We start from the raw sequence: 19,136 nt of genomic DNA, 5'->3' as shown, positions 1-19,136 counted from the left end.
AGCTGACAGATAAAAATGAATGCTTCTGCATAACTGAATGGAAAATTTTAAAACTTTCTTAGTAGTTACTGATAGAATTTGGGAAACACTAGGTCATCCAAAGAAGTGGGAGCAGCTTTTAAACTACTCTTATTTTTTAGTAAAAGCTGTGAATTTTGCTTTTGAATACATTGGCAATTATTTTAAATCTGTGCCCTTTTTTTGGAGAGCTGTAGTGTAATTTTAGAATGTTACTGATAAGATTAAAGAGAACCATTCCTTGATTTCAGCAAAATAACAGTCATTTACTTCTGAATGTTAATCTCTTAACAGTTTTTAAAACATAAATTTTCATTTTTATCTTCTGATGCTTGATCACTAGTAGTTTAGCCTTCTTTTAAATATGTTCTTTAAAGATTCTTTATCAGCTTGTAACTATGTAAAGAATTTGTTTCACAAAAGTTAAAAAACTGTGAAGGTGGGTTTTTTTTGTTTTGGTTTATTTATTTATTCAGGCCTGCATAATCATTCATGGTTTCCTTTTTGTCTTTCTGGTGTAAAATTTTTCAACTTGTGCTAAATTTATTTTTAGGTGAATTTTGTTTTGTTTTGTTTTTTGAGACAATTTTGCTATGTAGTTTTGGCTGGCCTTGAACTTTATGTAGGCCAGGCTAGTCTCAAACTTGCAGTGATCCTCCTGCCTCAGCCTCCCACTATGGGGATTTGCCACAATACCTGGCTTAAATACATTTGTAAAAAATATGAGTAATAACTTGAGATATCTGTCAGCAGAATTTTTACATTGTAGTTTTTTTAAAAAATGCTAGCAGAAGCAATAACCATGAAATATAAGAGTTAAACCATAAGCTATTATTATATCTTGTTCTATTTAGAAAAGGGGAGTTTTTGGTAACCCAAAGACTGTCAACATTAGTGTATGTTGTCAGTCTATAACTGGCAATTATAATAAGAGATTTAACAGTTGAAAAATTAAAAATTTTTGATAATCATTAATGTCCAAAGGTATAGAGGGAAAGTCCCTGTAAACATGCATATCCTTTATTTCTTTCTAGATTAGGTTATTGGTAGTGTTCTGTAACATGTAGTTTTTATTTCCATGCTTTAATCATGATTCATAAAACAATTAACTGTGTAATGATTGTTTTCAAGGCTATGAAAATGAGCCGGAGATCAGCTGATGCCAGCCAGAGGAGTTTGGCATATAATCGAATAGTTGATGCCCTAAATGAATTCAGGTACATACTCCCCAGTTTTCCGTAATACAAAGTTGTTTCATGGTGTACCAAGAAAGGAAGGTATTTCTTTTCTTTAACTTGTTCTAATAAAATTTACTTCTTTAGGTTTCTTGGTACCATAGTCAATGTGAGGGTCTGATACTCAGGCCCCTTGCTCCTGTGCTATTAAATCTCAAATGCAGTTAGGTTCAGGAACATTGGAGCTCCATCAGTGGCAAAGTTTTTAATATGGACCTTTGTTTTCGACAGGCAAATGGCCAGAGGATAACTGTTGTCCCATAAGTAGGCTTTGTTCTCTCTTGGTTGTGTTGTTACACAGGAACTAGTTAAGTGTTGTTTAACCAGTGACAGTCATCAGTTGTTCTTGATATAAGGAACATGAACTCCATGATCCAAATGGCTTTATTGCCTGGTTCTTTCTCTTGCTATGTCACGGTGACTGCTCTTCTTTCTGCCAGTGTTTTCTGGCTCAGCATAGATTGTTCATGAAGCCACAACAGTTACTGTAACTACTCTTAATCCTGTGGCCAGGAGCTGTGCTGTAGGTAAGACTCACACTAATTGCTCCTGTGAAGTGATTCATTTTAGGTCTGACTTTACCCTCAGTTTTATCTCTGTTTAGATGAGAGGTGGTATAGCAGAGAAGATGAGAGCAGAAAGATCTGATTCTGTGTTGTAACCTTGCCTGTGCCGTTGATTACCCGTGGTGAACTAGAGCAAGTCCATAGCATTTCAAACTCTAGCTTTCTAGTCTGAAACATGCAGATTCAGCCGGGTGTGATGATGCATGCCTCTGCTTCCAATACTTGAGAGGCTGTGGCAAGAGGATTGCTGTATGGTCCAGGCCAGTCCAGACTGTGTAGTGAGTTCAAGCCCAGCCTGAGCTGCATAGTAAGAACCTATCCCAGAAAACCAAACAATGCAAATCATTAAGATATGCAGATTTATTTTAGTAATAATATAGTAGGTTATTTTAAGGATTAAATGAGATAATGTATGGTACTTAGCAGAATGCTTGACTTCAGTGGCAGTACTGTTTTCTCTGGCAGATATGACATACAGGATAGTTTCTCAAGTTTTAGTCCTTCACTTCATAACCTTTATGATTTTCTCAGATCTGTGCCATTTTAATTTAATTTTTCTTTTTAAATTGACTCTTGCCAAAAATTTTCTTTCATATGAAACTTTTATTACTCTAAATGAAAAATTCTTATTTTCCTTGCTATAGAAAGTTAATGAAAAAAATGAACTAAAAGCCAGGTTATGGTGGTACACACCTGTAATCTTATTACTTGGGAGGCTAAGGCAGGGAAGGTCACTGAGTTCAGAATGAGCTTGAACTGTATGAGTTCAGAATGAGCTTGAACAGAATGAGTTCAAGACCAGCCTGACAAGAGCAAGACACTGTCTTAAAAAAGTAATAAAGATAATAATAAAAACAGCAATAACAGTTAAAAGTGTAGCTTTATCACCTTAGGTTTATTATTAGCAGTAGTCTTTGCAACTGAATTTTAGAAAACCTGAACTCATGGTTTTTAATTGACAACTATGGTGTTCATTTGAGGCAGGGTTTTTTTGAATTGGTTTCTTAAACGGCCCATTGTATTTTCACGTGAGTGATCCCTTTAGCATGTGACTTGGAGGATTGCTGCGGTGAAACTGTAGTCATGTCATCTGTATGCCTTTAAAAGTGAAGGTGACTAAGGAGGGGTGGATTTAAATGGAAAAAGTTTACTTTTATGGGTATTATATAATCATAGTTTGTTACTCAGTTGAGGAAGAGAAAATGTCTAATCATTGTTTTATTTTACCATAATTTGTAGGGTAGAAAACCTTTTCTGTAGAGTAATTTCAGTGGTTGGGGGAAATGTAGGGAAACACATTATATAATTTAATTTTAAAATGTATTATTACTTTTTTGGTTTTGGAAAAAATAATAAACATAAGTAATACTCACATAATTTGCACATAATTTCTGCTATGCGTATCTACAGTAGTTTAACGTAGTCATATGAGAGTGTTCCTAACTTATTTTATGAAGCATGTTAACTGTATGATACTTTAATTTTGTGTCTGTTGTGGTGAAAAACCATATAACATTAAATTTATCCTAATTGTTTTCCAGGGTACAGTAATGTTAAGTATATTCATATTGTGAAATAGATCTAGAACCTTTTCATCTTGGAAGACTAAAACTTTATGCCAACTAAATAATAATCTATGAGTATAGTTCTTTTAGGCGTTCAGAATTTTATCCAAAGTTATTCGTAATTCCATTTGTTCAAACTCAAACCTCAAAGAATTCAGGTTATTACGTCCTCCCTCCCCCTCTTCCCCTCCTGTTTTGGTTAAACCCTGGGCTTTTGCACTGAGCTACCTCCCTAGCCCTTTTTGTTCTATTTTGGAATAGAGTCTCATTCAATTTCATAGGCTGGCCTTAAACTCATAATCTTCCTGCCTCAGGCTCCTGAGGCAAGGATTAAAGGTGTGTGCTGCCATACCTTGCCCTATATGTCATTAAACAAAGGCATTCTAAAGACTGCTGGGCTGGTGGTGCATGCCTGGAATCCTAGGACTTGTTGAAGCTGAGGTAGGCTTTCAGGTTTGAGGTCAGCCTCAGCTCCGTAGAGCGTTCCAGGGCAAGCTGAGCTTTAAATTTGGGGAGGATGTAATTTTTCTATTATTAGTCCTGATCTGAAGAACAGCTTGCAAATTATTTTTTCCATTCTGTAGGTTGTCTCTTTACTCTGTTAGTGATTTCTTTGTCTGTGCAGAAGCTTTTTAATTTGATGTGACCTCTTGTGAACTTTTGATACTACTACTTCTACAAACAGAATTTTGTTCATAAAGTCTCTGTCTGCACCTGTATCTTCAATAGTTTTAGCTATTTTGTCTTTCAGCAGATCGTTTCTGTGGTAATGTTTAGGTCTTTTATCCATTTTAATTCTAGTTTAGTGCATGGTGAGAGATAGGTCTAGTTCAGTCTTAGGTGTGATAGCCAGTTTCCTCAGCATTATTCTTGCAGAAGGGGTTTACCCCAAAAATAACATAACTAAATGTGCCTGAGGCTGTTTGTGTGTTTTCTATTCTTTCCCACTGACCAGTGAAATCTCTTTCTTGCTAATACCATGCTGTTTTTATTATGGTAGCTTGCAGGATTGTGATGCCCCTTGCCTTGCTCTTCTTACCGACAATTGCTTTCACTATTCTAGGCCTTTCTGATTCCATGAAATTTAGGATTGCTTTCTGCAGTTCTGTACTTGTTACTGGTATTTTGACTGGTGTAACATTAAATTTGTCTAACCATATTTCTAATGGAGGTATGGCCATTTTGAATCCTACTCAGAAAAAGGGGCCATTTTTCCATTTTCTGATATTCTTCTCTCTTCTTTGTCTCATTTTTCTGTTTTAGAGTACTAGAGTTTTCACATCCTTGGTTAGGTTAATTTGTAAGTATTTCCTTTTCCTTCATGCTATTATGAAGGCTGTTATTTCCCTAATTTCCCTCTCAGTGAATTTGTTACTGGTATGCAAGAATGCTGTTGATTTTTGAGCATTGACTTTGTATCCTGTTACACTGGGTATTAATTTGAGGTGTTTTGGTAGAGATTTTGAAGTCTTTTATGTGGAGGATCATGTCATCAACAAATAATGATAATTTAACTCTTTTTTACCTAGCTGTATTTCTTTTTCTTCTTTTATTGCTCTAGCTAATGTTTTGAAAATCAAGCAGAAGTGATGATAAGGGATGTTATCTCATTCTTGATTTTAGAAGAAAAGCATTCAACTTATCTCTGTTCAGTATGATGCTAGCCATTGGTTTGAGGTGACAACTTATCTCTTTCAGTATGATGCTAGCCATTGGTTTGAGGTGATGACTTTTACAGGTTGAGATAAAGACCTTCTTTAAAATTCTTACGTACTTCAGTGTTTTTATAATGAATAGACGTTATATTTTGTCATGCTTTTTCTGTTGACTGTTGAGATTATCCTGTGATTTTTGTCCTTGATTCTGTTCATGTGGTATATTAAATTTATTGATTTGTGTATGTTGAACCATCCCTGCATCTGTGGAACGAGTCCTGCTTGGTCATGATGTATGATCTTTTTGATGATTTTTCTGTATTCCTTTTGCCAGTACTCTCTTGAGGACTTTTGTATCTGTGTTCACTAAAGAATTTGGCCATGCAGTTCTCTTTTGGTTAGGCCCTTTTCTGGTTTTGAAATCAAAGTAATGTTTTGCTTCCAGGAATGACTTTGAATGACTGAATACTGCTTGTCTTTCAGTTTTATTAAAGAATTTGAGGGCTGCTGGCATTAGATCTTCTCTTAAGTTATTTAGAATTCAGCAGTGAATTCATTGGGACTTGGGCTTTTCTTAGAATTTTTTTTTTAATTACTTCTTTAGGGTCACTGACATACTGGCTTGTTCAGGATTTTATGTCATCTTGGTTCAGTTTTAGTAGTTCATGTATACCTAGGAATTTATCCCTTTCCTCTGCATTTTCCATTTTATTAGCAAATAGGTTCTCAAAGTGGTTACTGATAATCTGGATTTCAGCAGAATCCATTATGATTTCACCTTTTTCATTTCTAATTGAATGGTGGTAGATCTTTTCTTATTTTGGAAAGAATAGCTAAGGGTTTGTCTATTTTACTTATTCTTTTAAAAAGCTAATTCTTCAATTGATTGATTCTGTGTATTTTGTTTTTTGGTTTTTTGTTTGTTCTTTGTTTTTTGCTTTTTTGTGTGTGTCTCAATGTCATTAATGTTTGCTCTGAGCTATATAATTTCTTTTCTTGGTTTGAATCATTCTTGTTTTCCTGGGACCTTGAGGTGCATCATCAGGTTATTTATTTGAGTTCCTTCTGTTTTTATGATGTGCAAATTCACTGCTATGAACTTCCTTCTTAGGACTACTTTCATTGCGTCCCTTACCTTATAATATGTGTGCTTGCATTATCATTTGATTGCAGAAACTGTTTAATTTGTCCCTTAATTTTATCTGTGACCCATTGACTATTCAAGAGGGTATTGTTTAATTACATGTGTTTACATAGTTGCTGTAACTTCTTTTACCATTGATTTCTACTTTCATTGCACTATGATTTGATAATATGTGTGGGTAATTCCTGTCCTTTTGCATTTACCTAAGCATGCTTTATTTTATGTGGTCTGTTTCGGAGAAAGTCTCATGTGTAACTGTTGTTGGATAGAACACTGTTTATTAAACCCATTTGTTTGAAGATTAATTCAACTCTTTGATATTTCTTTTTGATTTTTTTTGTAATTGTTCTGTCCCTTTGTGATAGTAGGCCATTGAGACACCCCCTCATTACAGTTTTATTGGTGTTTATCTGAATTTTCATGTTCACTAGTGTTTGTTTTATGATGTTAGCTGTACTGGTGCTTCATGCATATGTTTACAGTTATAAACTCTTCCTGTTGAATTATTCGTTTAAGTAATATACACAGATCTTTTAGTTTCTTCTGATTATTCTTAGCTTGAAATCCACTATATGTGAAATTAGGATACCAACTCCTGCTTTTTTCTGGTTTTCTTTTGCATGGAGTATTGTTTTCCAGCCTTTGATTTTTAATATGTGAGTATCTTTTTGAATTAAATGTGTTTCCTGTGTGCTGCATAGTGCTGTGTTTTCTTTCTTGACTCATACTATCTGTGTCTTTTGGAGAACTGAGACTAGTCACATAGAGTTACTACTTTGAGGTACCTGTCATTGTATTACTTGCCTTTAATTTCTTCTTTTTTCCCCATTTGCTTAGCTTCTGTTTCCATGAGGCATTTTCTTTTTCTTTTTTTACTTAATGGCCATGTTGGCTTCATTGTCTCTTTCTAGGATATCCTTGAGAAATTTTGTAATGCTGGCTTGGTAATCATGAATTTCCTAGGCGTACCTTATTTTTCCGTCATTTTTAAAGGAAAGTTTTGTAGAAAACTTAAGGTTGGAAGGTTGTCTTTTAGGACTTAAAACATGTGGCTCCAAACTGTCCTAGCCTTTAAGGTATGTGTAGCAAAGTCTTCTGTGATTCTAATGGATTTACTCTTGTATGGGATTTGTTACCTTTTTGTAACAGCTTTTAAGATTATATCCCTGTAATAGACTTCTGGAATTTTGAGCTTAATGTGGCAGTAGAGTTCTCTTTGGTCATGGCTATTTGATGTTCTAAATGCCTCATTTATTTGTATGCGTCTTTCTTAGCCTGTATTTGGAAAGTTTTTTGCCATTATTTCTGTGAGCAGGTTGTTTATGCCATTTGTGTTGCTTCTGATTTCTTACTTTAGATCAGTCTTCTTTGCAACATGTAGTAGTTTTTAGGTCAGTTTTTCATGTTCTCGTTATTTTTAAGGTGTTTTTTGAGTAGTTGGTATTTGAAAGCATCATTGTCTTCTATTTGTAAAATTCTGATCTCACATTGGTCTGTCTCGTTTCCCATACTTTGAATATGATTTTTAGTCTCCCAATTTCTGATTGAAAGATTTTCATGGACTGTAATTCTTTGGTGAACTAGTCATTCATGTTTAAATCATTTTGTTAGCTCATCTAGCTTTTTATTAGTGTCTTCTGATTGCTCCTACATTTTCTTGGTTAATTACTTACATTATTGTTTCAGTTATATCTTCTCTAATCCCAAAGTATCCTAAAGTATCTTTTAGGGCTGGTTTCTTACCTCCTTTGCTATGCTTTTGAGTATTTCAGGTAGGTGGCTTATATAGTTTTGCTCTTTATTGCCTGTTGTATTGGCTTCATGCAAGTTGGAGGCTTGGAGAGAGGTTTTGTTGCGTTTCCTTCCCATTCTTCTGTCATTTTTGTTTGTTTTGTGCTGAGGTTTATAGCTGCTTATAATCTAAAGACTTTGTTGATAGTACAATAAGTTTTGGTTTAGGAATGAGTTCCATTCCAAGAGAACATTGTCAAGTCATATTTGTTCGTAAGTCTGGTAAAGTGTTTCACACCTTTGACACAAATACACAATGAAAATCTTTGAGAAAGACAAACACTGCATGCAAGAATACTGTAAAGAAACTATATTTACTTTTAGAATTTCCTTAAAATGGTAAGGTAGACACATTAAGTACTTCTGAGATTTGTTTGCATCTATAAATGTGCATAATGCAGTGTCCATTTGTATCTGTGAAATTTCACAGCTCAAATGTTCTTGAGGGCTTATTGTATAGAGATCTCTTTAGTTGATTTTCAGATATATTTTGAGCAAGGCTAACAGCCCCTTTGCCACAGCCCCAACATTCAGCTACCTTAGTTATTTTTAGAAAGAAGATTCATCATAAGCAGCCCAGCAAACAAGTACTCTTGAGAGTGTACTCCAATATTCTTAATCTGAGTGTTGGCTTATTCAGAACAGCTACAGTAGCATTTCCTGAGACAAATTAGATACTACTATTAATGTAGGAACCCATTATGTTTGACCCTTATTGCTAGACAAGAAACTGTCAATTGTGTTGTAAACATTAGGACAACCCGGATATTGACTTACAGCTAATAGGTACTAAATGCAATAGCCATATGTCTGCTAATGGTAGAAAAGAATTCAATAGTAATTCACAGAGTTATCTATCAAAGGATTAATAAAGCATTATGGTTAGACTGTTAAAGTTAGGACTTGGGAATGGGGTATGCAAGAGGAAAGTTTTGAAACCTTAGAGTCTGTGATGTAAGAAAGAGGAGAGAGAATAGAACAAAGGATCTTACTGGGGAATAGAAGAATGTGTATAGTATGAAGTAAAGGTAGGATGAAAAACTGGCAAAAAATAGAAAATCCAAGAAAAAGATAAAGATGTTACATAGAGAGTAAAAATAAGAGGGAAGCAATTAGTGGAAAAAACTGAAAAGGAAAAAAAGGACAAAATAGAGAAAAGGGAATAAAAAAGTAGAAGCAAGGCTGAAAGACAAAAGGAGATTATCCAGCCTTAGGAACTGATGAAGAGGACAGGAGGGAAGGGAAGAAGAAGAGCACAAACCAAATAAAACTGAAAACAGTGTTCATACAGAAAAAAACAGGGAATCAGAAAAGAACAGGGAAAGGAACAAAAACAAACAAAAAAAAAAAAAGCAAGAGAAAGAATTTCTCTGTGATGTGAAGCCTCTTCTGGGGTCCGCAGTTTTGTGGTAGTGTCCAGTTCAAGTTGTGATGTTGTTCTTGCTTGGTAGACAAAGGAAGCAGTCAGTTCCCAGATATGAACAGGCAAGCAGTAGGATTACGGCAGAAGGCAGGTTCTGGGACTTCCAAATCCTTTGAAATGCAGGCTGAACCTGGCCTTCAGTCATGGGGTGTGGGTCTGAGTCCTTTGTAATAATCTGGGTGTCTCTGGCTGGCCCAACCACACTCCCTAACCGTGGACATCTGCGGTTGGTGGTCCCTCACCCAGTCACTGTGGGAGTTTAACCCTCAGAGCCCTGAGATGAAGCCCACCCATAGCTGCTCTGTGTTGCAGTTCAGTTGGCCCCTCCATAAAATGACGTCCACCCAAGCCCTCTGTGCAGGGGACATGGCAGGCAGTTGGACCCGCCTCACTCACCAGCTTTTGTAGTGCACAGCTCCATTCCACTGGCACTTTTCTCCCTGACAGCCTCTGGCATCACCTGCTTTCACTGTACCTCTGTAGATTCCATCTGCCTTTCTGCTGAGCCAGGAACTGGAGAGAGAGTACAGATGGCCCCTTCCTTTTTCTGTGTTGTAGTCTGTCTCTTCAGTTTCTCTTTAGACTGCAGCTTTCCAGTCATATACCTTTTGGGTCCTAGGGATCCACCTCCTTCCTTCCTTTTCTACCCCATTGTCTGGATTCTGAATCTTGGAGAGGCTGATTCGTTGCTGCTTGCCATTTTGCCATTTTCCTGGAAGTCTGTCTTAATCAGTTTTAGATTGTATTTGTTTTCTTCCATGATAGATGATTGTACACCTACTCCTTAGCTATTTATCCTCTTGGAATGGCTAATAGCACTCTTGTTTTTCAGCTCTCTGAAGTTTTCTACATTCCTTGATTTTCTTTTCTTTTTCTTTTTCTTTTTTTTTTTTTTAATTTTTGTCCCTGCAATGCTATTAGAAAGCGGCACTCTGGCCAGTGTATTCCCTCTATGGTGCCCTGCACTCACGCTTTAGCATCCCTTCTTTGTACTTTTAGTTGACCCAAACTCACTTTGCAGAACGTGTTTCTTTCTACCTTTAGTAAAACTTTGCAAAAAACAAAGCTAGCACTTCTGCATTGCTCTTTTTTAATGTTTTCCTTCTTTTTCTGTGTGTATAATTTTCTTATTCTATAGTTTATGATTCTTTTTCTCTTTAGTACCATTTATGCTTAGTTTTCATATGATCTTTTTTCTTTGAAAAATAACTTTTGTCCTATCTTTCAGAATATACATTAGAGCATTGGTGGTATAGTGGCAAGCACAGCTGCCTTCAGAATATACATTAGAATTTGATTTAGAAGTTGTCTTCTGTTTTATGCATTGTTTGCTTTCTCTGGAGTTATGTCTAGTATATGTGTATTCTTTCGGTTTCTCCTTTTTTCTCCTTAAAGGCTTTCTTTAAATATCAGTGTTGCTTGCTTGCCCATTTGTAGTTTTGAGAAATGAGATTCTAAACAACGGGTCGGGACCGCCCTTTGCAACAGGCTTTTAACTGCTTTACGAGATTCTCAAACTTTTCATTTGTCACTTCCTGGAGGAGACATACATAGATGTTTTTTTCCCTAAACCTTGTCTACTCACCCCCTCCAATATGCAAATTTATTTATTTAAAAAAATTTTTTTAGTTTTAAAAACAAAAAAAGGATAAAGATAGTACAGATTTCAAAAAAGTAGGAAATAAACGTTAGTTAATATATTGCATATTGTTATTTTGAAAGTAGTTCAGATTACCAGATTTAGGCATAAAAGTGATCAATCAGTGAAAACATACTTTTTTCAATATGCAAATTTATTACTACAAGATATGTATGCTGTTTGTGTCTTTATACAGTGTAACAGATTCATATATTAGGAAGGATTTGGGAAATAGCTGTTACTCCCCACCCCGCCCCCCTTACTTAGTCCTTTTGTTGAAGAAATGAGATGATGATACAGAATTCACCAACTCTTCATGGGCCTGAATTAATTTTGTATTTTAACTCCTGGGGTCTGCTTTACAATGCATCTCCACCCTTTATTGCCATTGTGGGGCAAATAAACTCTTCTTTGTATATTTCTTCCTTGTAAGGCTGTAATCTATAGCTTCTGCATTCTGTTACTTAACCCACTAATCTTCCATATGTATTGTCTTCTAGAATTTTATGAAAAATATCTGAATTTTAATTTCACTAATGGTTCCTCTCCAATTCTGTTTGTTACAGTGGTTTATCTATTTTCAAATCCTTAAAGTAGTATTCATGTGGGGCCCTGCTACTGAAACAGAATTAAACACTATATCCAGCTTTCCATTATATTTGAATATCCTTAATTGTATTTAAAAATAAGCATTTTAATAATATTCCCAGTTTCTATTCTTGTATTTTCTCTGTAAAATACATTGAATTATTTTCTGAATTCCTTTTTATTTCATTTAAAATGCTTTTAAATCTTAGTTAATAATTTTATGCCCTACTAAAAACTTATTCAGTGACTCCTATTTGTTATTTCTGTTTATTATAATACGTTGAATTTATGTATTTTTAAAGATTTAGTAAAATTTATACAAGCTGATGAATTTTTGTCTTTTGGGGGGAAAGATGAGTGGTAATAGAATGTTGGGAGATCTTACTGAACTTCCTAGAGCTGTATTGTCCAATACATTCTGAGCCCTCAGTCACATGTTTGTTTAATTTAAATAAAAATTCAGTTCCTTAGTCATTCAGCTTATGTTTTTGAATGTGTAATAACAAATTGAACTGATGATGCAGACCATTTCCTTCATTGCCAGGACTTCTGTTAGATAACACTTCTAAAAAGTAGAAGGTAAAATAACCATCGTGTGGTTCCTCCAAAATTTGCTAGGATTTATACTTTAGGTTTTGCAGATTTGCTTAGTGTGGTTAACATACAGGACTTTGTTGAATAGATGGTGATATAAAGGAAAGGGATTGATATCTTGAATATGCTTTGAAGGCTTTAGGAGAGAATACAAATCACAGGACTAGCTATTATCCTAGCTAATACAAAAGAGAGCTAGGAAAGCATCATTACATTTATGCAGTAGTTTATTATGTTGAAGACTCAAAATGAAGTTGAGAAAAACTGCAGAAGGTTGGAAGAGTCAGAAAGTATAGCAGGCAGTCCCTATCGTACAGAACTGTACTTAAGAGCAACAAAATGATTCAGATAAACTATTGTTTTGAGTGGATAGATGGATAAACTATTTTCCATAAGAATATTTTCTTTGGTACATTCTGTTAATTATTTGTAGTATGCTTAAATAAAGCATGCAGTTAGAGCTGCAGGGCCTTAGAAATTTTCTAGTACTCTCTTATCTGTCAGAAGAAACTGGTGCCTAAGTTAGGGAAATAATTTATTCTAAGGCATTTAGTCACTGTGTGGGAAAGACAACATCTTTGAAGTTCATGTACAAAATATTTCCCACGCTGATTTCAAAGGAAAGGGTTGGCTTATTGACTTTTCTTAAAAACATTAAGTAAGCCAACATTAAGTCGGCTTACTAACTTTTCTTTAAAACATTAAGTAGATTAAGGCCCAAACTAACAACATAAATGTTAAGAATATGTAGTTTGAGGAACTATAAGTTACATACTGTGTCTTCCTGTTTTTAGAACAACAATTTGTAATCTTTACACAATGCCACGGATTGGAGAGCCTGTCTGGCTTACGATGATGTCGGGGACTCCAGAAAAGAATCAGCTATGTCATCGTTTCATGAAGGAGTTTACTTTTCTAATGGAAAATGCTTCCAAAAATCAGTATGGCTTCCTTTATGTTTGTTTGTTTTGTTTGTTTTGTTTATAAGTCATCACTGTATATTAGATGGTGAGCAAAAACAGTTATTGAAGTGGGAATATAAGTATTAACTGTGTAATAATAACATTCTAAAAATAATAAATGATAGGGTATGGAAGAATGACACAGAACCTTATGAGTGAAAAACAGTAAAAATATCTCTTATATGTTAAATTAAAATTCCTGACATCTTAAGAGATGTGAATTTTATCCACTTACCATTTTTTTCATAGGAAAGATGTATAAAATATGTCAAGAAATGCTAGAATTCCAATGATACATTTTAATGTGATATTTTATCATACTGTTTCCTTTCAACTGTTTATCAGGTCTTTGAAATCCAGATGAGTAATTCAGATGTTTTTATGTTTTTTCATAATAGAGTTTTCCTTCATTTTTCCCAGTAAGTTGGAAATGTAAGAACCTACTGGTTGTTTCATTAATGAACTGAATAGTTCATAAAGAACTGGATTAAACACTGAAAAGAATCCCTACTTTTTCAAGTAAAATGGTATTTTAGCTGGGCAGGATCACACAAACCTTTAATCCCAGCACCATGAGAAACTAAGACAGGAGTATCACACAGTCCTGCTTTGAGACTCAACTTAGCATGCCCGTGTCTCAATATAAAAAATAAAAAGGAATGAAAGTGTTAACTCAGTGCAAAGGTCCTGAGTTCAATCCCTTGTGCCACATGAAATTAAGCACTTTATTTTGTAATTATGATAGGAAATAGCTCCCTGTGAACATTTTCTTTATTTTAGGGATTTATTTTAATGACTCCTACACAGGGGAAAAAAAAAACTTCCTTTTTTTATTCTTGTGTTCCTGACCTTTCCCCTGTCATCTTTTTTTTTTTTTTATGTCATTTGGTCACATGAAAATATATATTCTCTGTATTAAAGTATTTTACATAGGGTTTTATAAAGATACATTGGGATCTGATAGGATGTATTTGTTCTCAGATTTTTGCCAGCTCTCATTACTGCAGTTTTGACCAATCATCTTGCATGGGTTCCGACAGTCATGCCAAATGGACAACCACCTATAAAAATATTTTTAGAAAAACATTCCTCTCAGAGTGTGGACATGTTGGCCAAGACTCATCCATATAATCCACTTTGGGCACAACTGGGTACGTAGTCTATAAACTATGTATTGCACTCAGCCTTTTTTGTAACTGTTGGCAATATATTGCAGAACTCCTCTTTTATCCCCTTTATCCTCAAGCATCTCTCTTATAGTGATCCTTTCTTGTCTGCTAAATTGTTCTATCTTAAGCCTGAAAGCAGTGCTCATGGCTAGAGCACTTCAGGTGGAACAGTAGTTAGGGGCTGAGAGCTGGTTTCCTAGTAACTTCACAGTGTTTTTTGTTTTCTTTCTTTATGTGCTTTGCCCAGGTAAACTCAAGCAACCATCACCTATGATTGCTAGAATAAATCTAATTAAGAGAAAAGCAGTTTCTTGAGGTTTCTGTTGTTCTATTTTTTGTTCAAAGAGTTGTTTGGGAAATATTTGTTTAGTACTAAGCACCATTAAATACATGGGAAACAAGTGAAAGCAGATGACTGATAAATTCGAGACGTTAGAAGGCTTTAAAGCACAGGCTTTGAAATCATATATTCTACATTTGAGTCATATTTTTTCTTTTTTTGAGGCAAGTTCTCCAGGCACCCCTGAACTTGCTGTGTGTCTCAAGCTGGCCTTGAACTGGAGATTCTCCTTCTTCAGCCTTCTGAGTAGTTTATTTATAAATGGGATAAATAATGGATAGTCCATACTTTTAAAGATAAAAAAATTGAGATAATACACATAAAGTGCTTAGGACAGCATATGATAAACATAACTTCTATTCCTTCTTTTCTTCCTTGATTTACAATTGGTGATGGAGGAAGTTAGATGAGAACAATTTGACCTGATAGAAGCTTACCATAGTTTGCTGTAGTGATTGAATGTTCTGGGTAGCTTTGTAATATGGCTTGTCAACTCATGTAACCAACCAGCCTTCCTTCATTCCTGCGTTCATTCAGCATAATTACAAATCACCTATGTTGTATGTATTAATGTTTCATTTCTTTTTAATGCTAAGTAGTCGTTTTGCATGGATATTAATTCAGCTTTTCAAGTCAAATAACTTCGTAGTTTTTTAAAACTGGAATAGCAAATCTATTTTCAATTCTACAGTATTTTTTTTTTTCCTTTTTTGAGTGCAAAATACATCCACAGCTCCATGGAAAGAGCACTGGTAGATAGAAACATGAATACTTTGGTCTTTGCTGTCAAGAAGTTGACAGTCTGTGCTAGGTATGGTGGCACATGCCTATAATTCCAGTACTCTGAAGACTGAAGCAGGAGAATTGCTGTGAGGTTGAGGCAGCCTGGACTAGTGAGCTCGAGGCTAGCCTGAACCACATAGCCAGACTGTGTCTCTGGGGGAAAAAAGTTGACAGTTTATTACTGTAGGCAGTATATATGCATGACTATACTTGGCCGAGAATCTTTGGAGTAGCAGAGACAAGAGAAAGCGAGAGTACATTCCAAGAGTAAAAGGAGAAGTATAGGTGTTAAGAGCACAAAGCATAGTGGTGCACACCTGTTAAACCTGTCTACTCTGAGGCTGAAGCAGAAAGATTACAAAGTTCCAAACCTGTTGAGGCAATTTAAGGAGACACTGTCTCAAAATAAAATTTTAAAAGGACTGGAATCTGAATATAATGGCTCATGCCTGTAATCCCAGCACTCTAGGAGGCTAAGGTGGGAAGACAGAAACTTTGAGAGCAGTTTAGCAACTTATTAAGACCCTGCCTGTCTCAAAATAAAAAAGGGTTGGGGTTATAGCCTAGTGTGAAAGCCCTGATTTCATTGTGCAGTACTGCCAAAAACCAAACCAAACAACACACACTAGGGTAGAGTTAAGGGGTGGAAAGCTTGACTAGTATGTATATGGCCTTGTGTTCAATCCCAAGTACTCCCCCCACCAACAGAAGCGTGTTTCAGTGGTACAGTTCAAGTGCGGCTTTGCTTGAAATAAAGGTGAAAAAGAGTTTCTGTGAGAAGATAAAATTGGAAGTGTAAAGTGGGATTAGTCATGAAAGATTCACTTGGCATTTCAAAGCAGTTTGACTTATTTGGTAATTAGGATTTTGGGATTAGTTTGGAACAGTAGCATTGTGATATTTGAGCCAGTGTCTTAGCTAGAGGAAGAAAAGTTACCACAATGCTGTCTATAACATGTATTTATTTTGATTTATTTGTGTTTATTTCTTTACATAGTATAGGGCTTTATAAAGTAAAAATAGAGATTTTAAATATATATACTGATAATTTGTAAAAATCATACAGAATTTACATTACTGGTTTTGTACTCTCCAGTTTTAAGTTGTTGTTTGTGCTCAAACTATGGGTTTAATTCGGGCTATAGCACAAATAATGAATGGTATAGCTTCTTCATTTGCACTTCTTGCCTCAACCACTCTCTTCCTCTCCTTGTCCACCAGCAAACACTGTGCTTTCCCTTTTCTGTGTTAGATGTAGTTTCAGAAACCTAGCCCTAATCCTTGCATATTTAGTATTTCTGGCGTTATTTTTCCACTCAGAAAAAGGTGCTGTACATTTCACCTGGTACAGGAACTACCCCTGAAAAACGTAATTTCCAAAACCTCTTTTAATTCAACAACAGCAACTCTTTAAGGAAGAAGATAGAAAATCATCATTTGCTTTCTTCTTTGGTTAAAACCATTCGTCTTTTTCATGCTGTCCTGAATATCAGTCATCTGTTAAAGAACAAAGAATAAAACTTGAAGTAGTAATGTTCATACTGAAAGAGTGGGTTTCTCATAATGGAAAATAGCCTGCTTAGCTGTGTGAGTAAAAGATGTGTCCATTTACTGGTTCTTCTTTTGCAGGAGATCTGTATGGCGCTATTGGCTCTCCTGTACGGTTAGCAAGAACTGTGGTGGTTGGCAAACGACAAGATATGGTCCAGAGGCTGCTTTATTTTCTTACTTATTTCATAAGATGCTCTGAACTTCAAGAAACTCATCTTTTAGAAAATGGAGAGGATGAAGCCATTGTTATGCCAGGCACAGTGATTACAACCACTTTAGAGAAAGGTGAAATTGAGGAATCGGAGTATGTACTTATCACAATGCATAGAAACAAAAGCAGTTTGCTCTTTAAGGAGTCTGAAGAGACAAAAATTCCTCATTGTAACTGTAAATACTGCAATCATCCACTCCTTGGGCAGAATTCAGAGAATGTGTCCCAACAAGAGAAAGAAGACATTCAAAACGATTCTAAAGAGTCACTAGGAATTTCAGATGAATGCCGAATGATTTCTCCTTCTGACTGCCAAGAAGAAAATGCTGTTGATGTTAAACAGTATAAATTAAGAACTTGTCTTGACACCAAGTTAGAGACTGTTGTTTGCACAGGATCTGCTCCAGTAGACAAACATACATTGTCAGAGATGGGCTCAGTGCCAACAGAAGAAACATGGCAGGGTAAGGAATTGCTGGATTCAGATAACCACACAGACAAAGCAATGAGAGCCACAGGAATAGTTGTGGAAAAAAAGCCTCCAGATAAGACTGTGCCTGCTGTGTTTTCTTGTGATGTAACCCAGACAAAGGTTACTTTCCTAATTGGAGATTCTATGTCACCTGATTCAGATACTGAACTCAGGAGTCAGGCAGTGGTGGATCAGATAACCAGGCATCACACTAAATCATTGAAAGAGGACAGAGGGGCTGTTGATAAGCATCAAGAACCTAAACATGCAACTAAGGACCAATCTGGAGAGTCTGATAGACAGAACACGGTTTCTAGAGAGCCCACTGAACTTCCCTGTTGGAGTCATTCAGACCCAGAGAGCATGAGCTTATTTGATGAATACTTTAATGATGATTCAATTGAAACGAGGACTATTGATGATGTCCCAGTTAAAATAAGTACAGACGGTAAAGAGCACTGCTGTATGTTAGAGTTTTCAAAAAGATTGTGTACAAAAAGTAACAAACAGAACAATGAATTTTGTAAATGTATAGAAACTGTTCACCAAGATTCATGTAAAAACTGCTTTCCTCAGCAAGACCAAAGAGCTATGTACCCCATTCTTGTCCCTCATGGGGACAAAGAGAGTGCAGAGAAAAAAATTGCTGTTGGAACTGAATGGGACATTCCGAGAAATGAAAGTTCAGATAGTGCCCTTGGGGATAGTGAAAGTGAAGATACAGGTCACGATGTGACCAGACAAGTCAGCAGTTACTATGGAGGAGAGCAAGAAGATTGGGCAGAAGAGGATGAGATACCTTTTCCTGGGTAAGTAGAGTGTTCACGTTATGATAGGCTCTATCTAGATATCTACCATTGTTCAGCTACTCTCTGAAGGTTGGTAATAGCCTGATACTAAAAAACTAGATCACTGTCCTGATAAAACTCTCTTTATTATTATATATTCTTAGTCATAGAAAGAAATAAAGTTGAAACCCCAGAATCACCCAGCAAGCCTTTATGAAAGACATCAGAGAAAAGTTAAGGGGTCTTGTTGACATATAGGATATTGTATACTAAAGAGTTTTTAAGACATTTTGGAGTGAATTGCACTTCCAAAATGGACTTGTGTCAAGCCTGGCAGTTAGGGAGAAGTAATCACTGAGAAGGTAGGAAGTAACTATTTTAAAATAAATTTTGCCAAGACTAAGAAGAAGACAAGGAGGCTGAGTGTGATGGCACATATCTGTGGTTCCTATCACTTGGGACATCAAAGAGTATGTACTTTGTCAAATTTATAGTGTGATTAAAATACACTTAATATTTCCTTTAAAAAATACATACTATCATAAATCCCCTTCAGTATCATTCCTCTCATTTCAAACACACTTACCATTCTTGCACTTTCTGAAGAAGCCCTGGAAGTTATTTGGGGAGTGTCTTTTTGAA

General features: G+C 35.6%; 1 protein-coding gene across 2 annotated transcripts in view; it reads left to right on the top strand.

Moving 5' to 3' along the window:
• Fnip1 (folliculin interacting protein 1) overlaps nt 1-19,136 on the top strand; it is a 111,893-nt gene that overhangs the window by 72,204 nt on the left and 20,553 nt on the right. For both annotated transcript variants that reach the window (XM_003464527.5, XM_003464526.5), the window contains 4 exons: nt 1,150-1,235; nt 13,013-13,159; nt 14,162-14,331; nt 17,102-18,515. In XM_003464527.5, coding sequence (XP_003464575.1) covers nt 1,150-1,235; nt 13,013-13,159; nt 14,162-14,331; nt 17,102-18,515 — 1,817 coding nt within the window. The remainder of the gene's footprint in view (nt 1-1,149; nt 1,236-13,012; nt 13,160-14,161; nt 14,332-17,101; nt 18,516-19,136) is intronic.

This window comes from Cavia porcellus, unplaced genomic scaffold (assembly GCF_034190915.1).
Source record: "Cavia porcellus strain 051 isolate PalLab524CR breed Dunkin Hartley unplaced genomic scaffold, mCavPor4.1 scaffold_19, whole genome shotgun sequence".
NCBI classification, from domain to species: Eukaryota; Metazoa; Chordata; class Mammalia; order Rodentia; family Caviidae; genus Cavia; species Cavia porcellus.
Note: the sequence above shows the minus strand (reverse complement) of the source record. Positions and strands in the feature narration are given on the sequence as shown.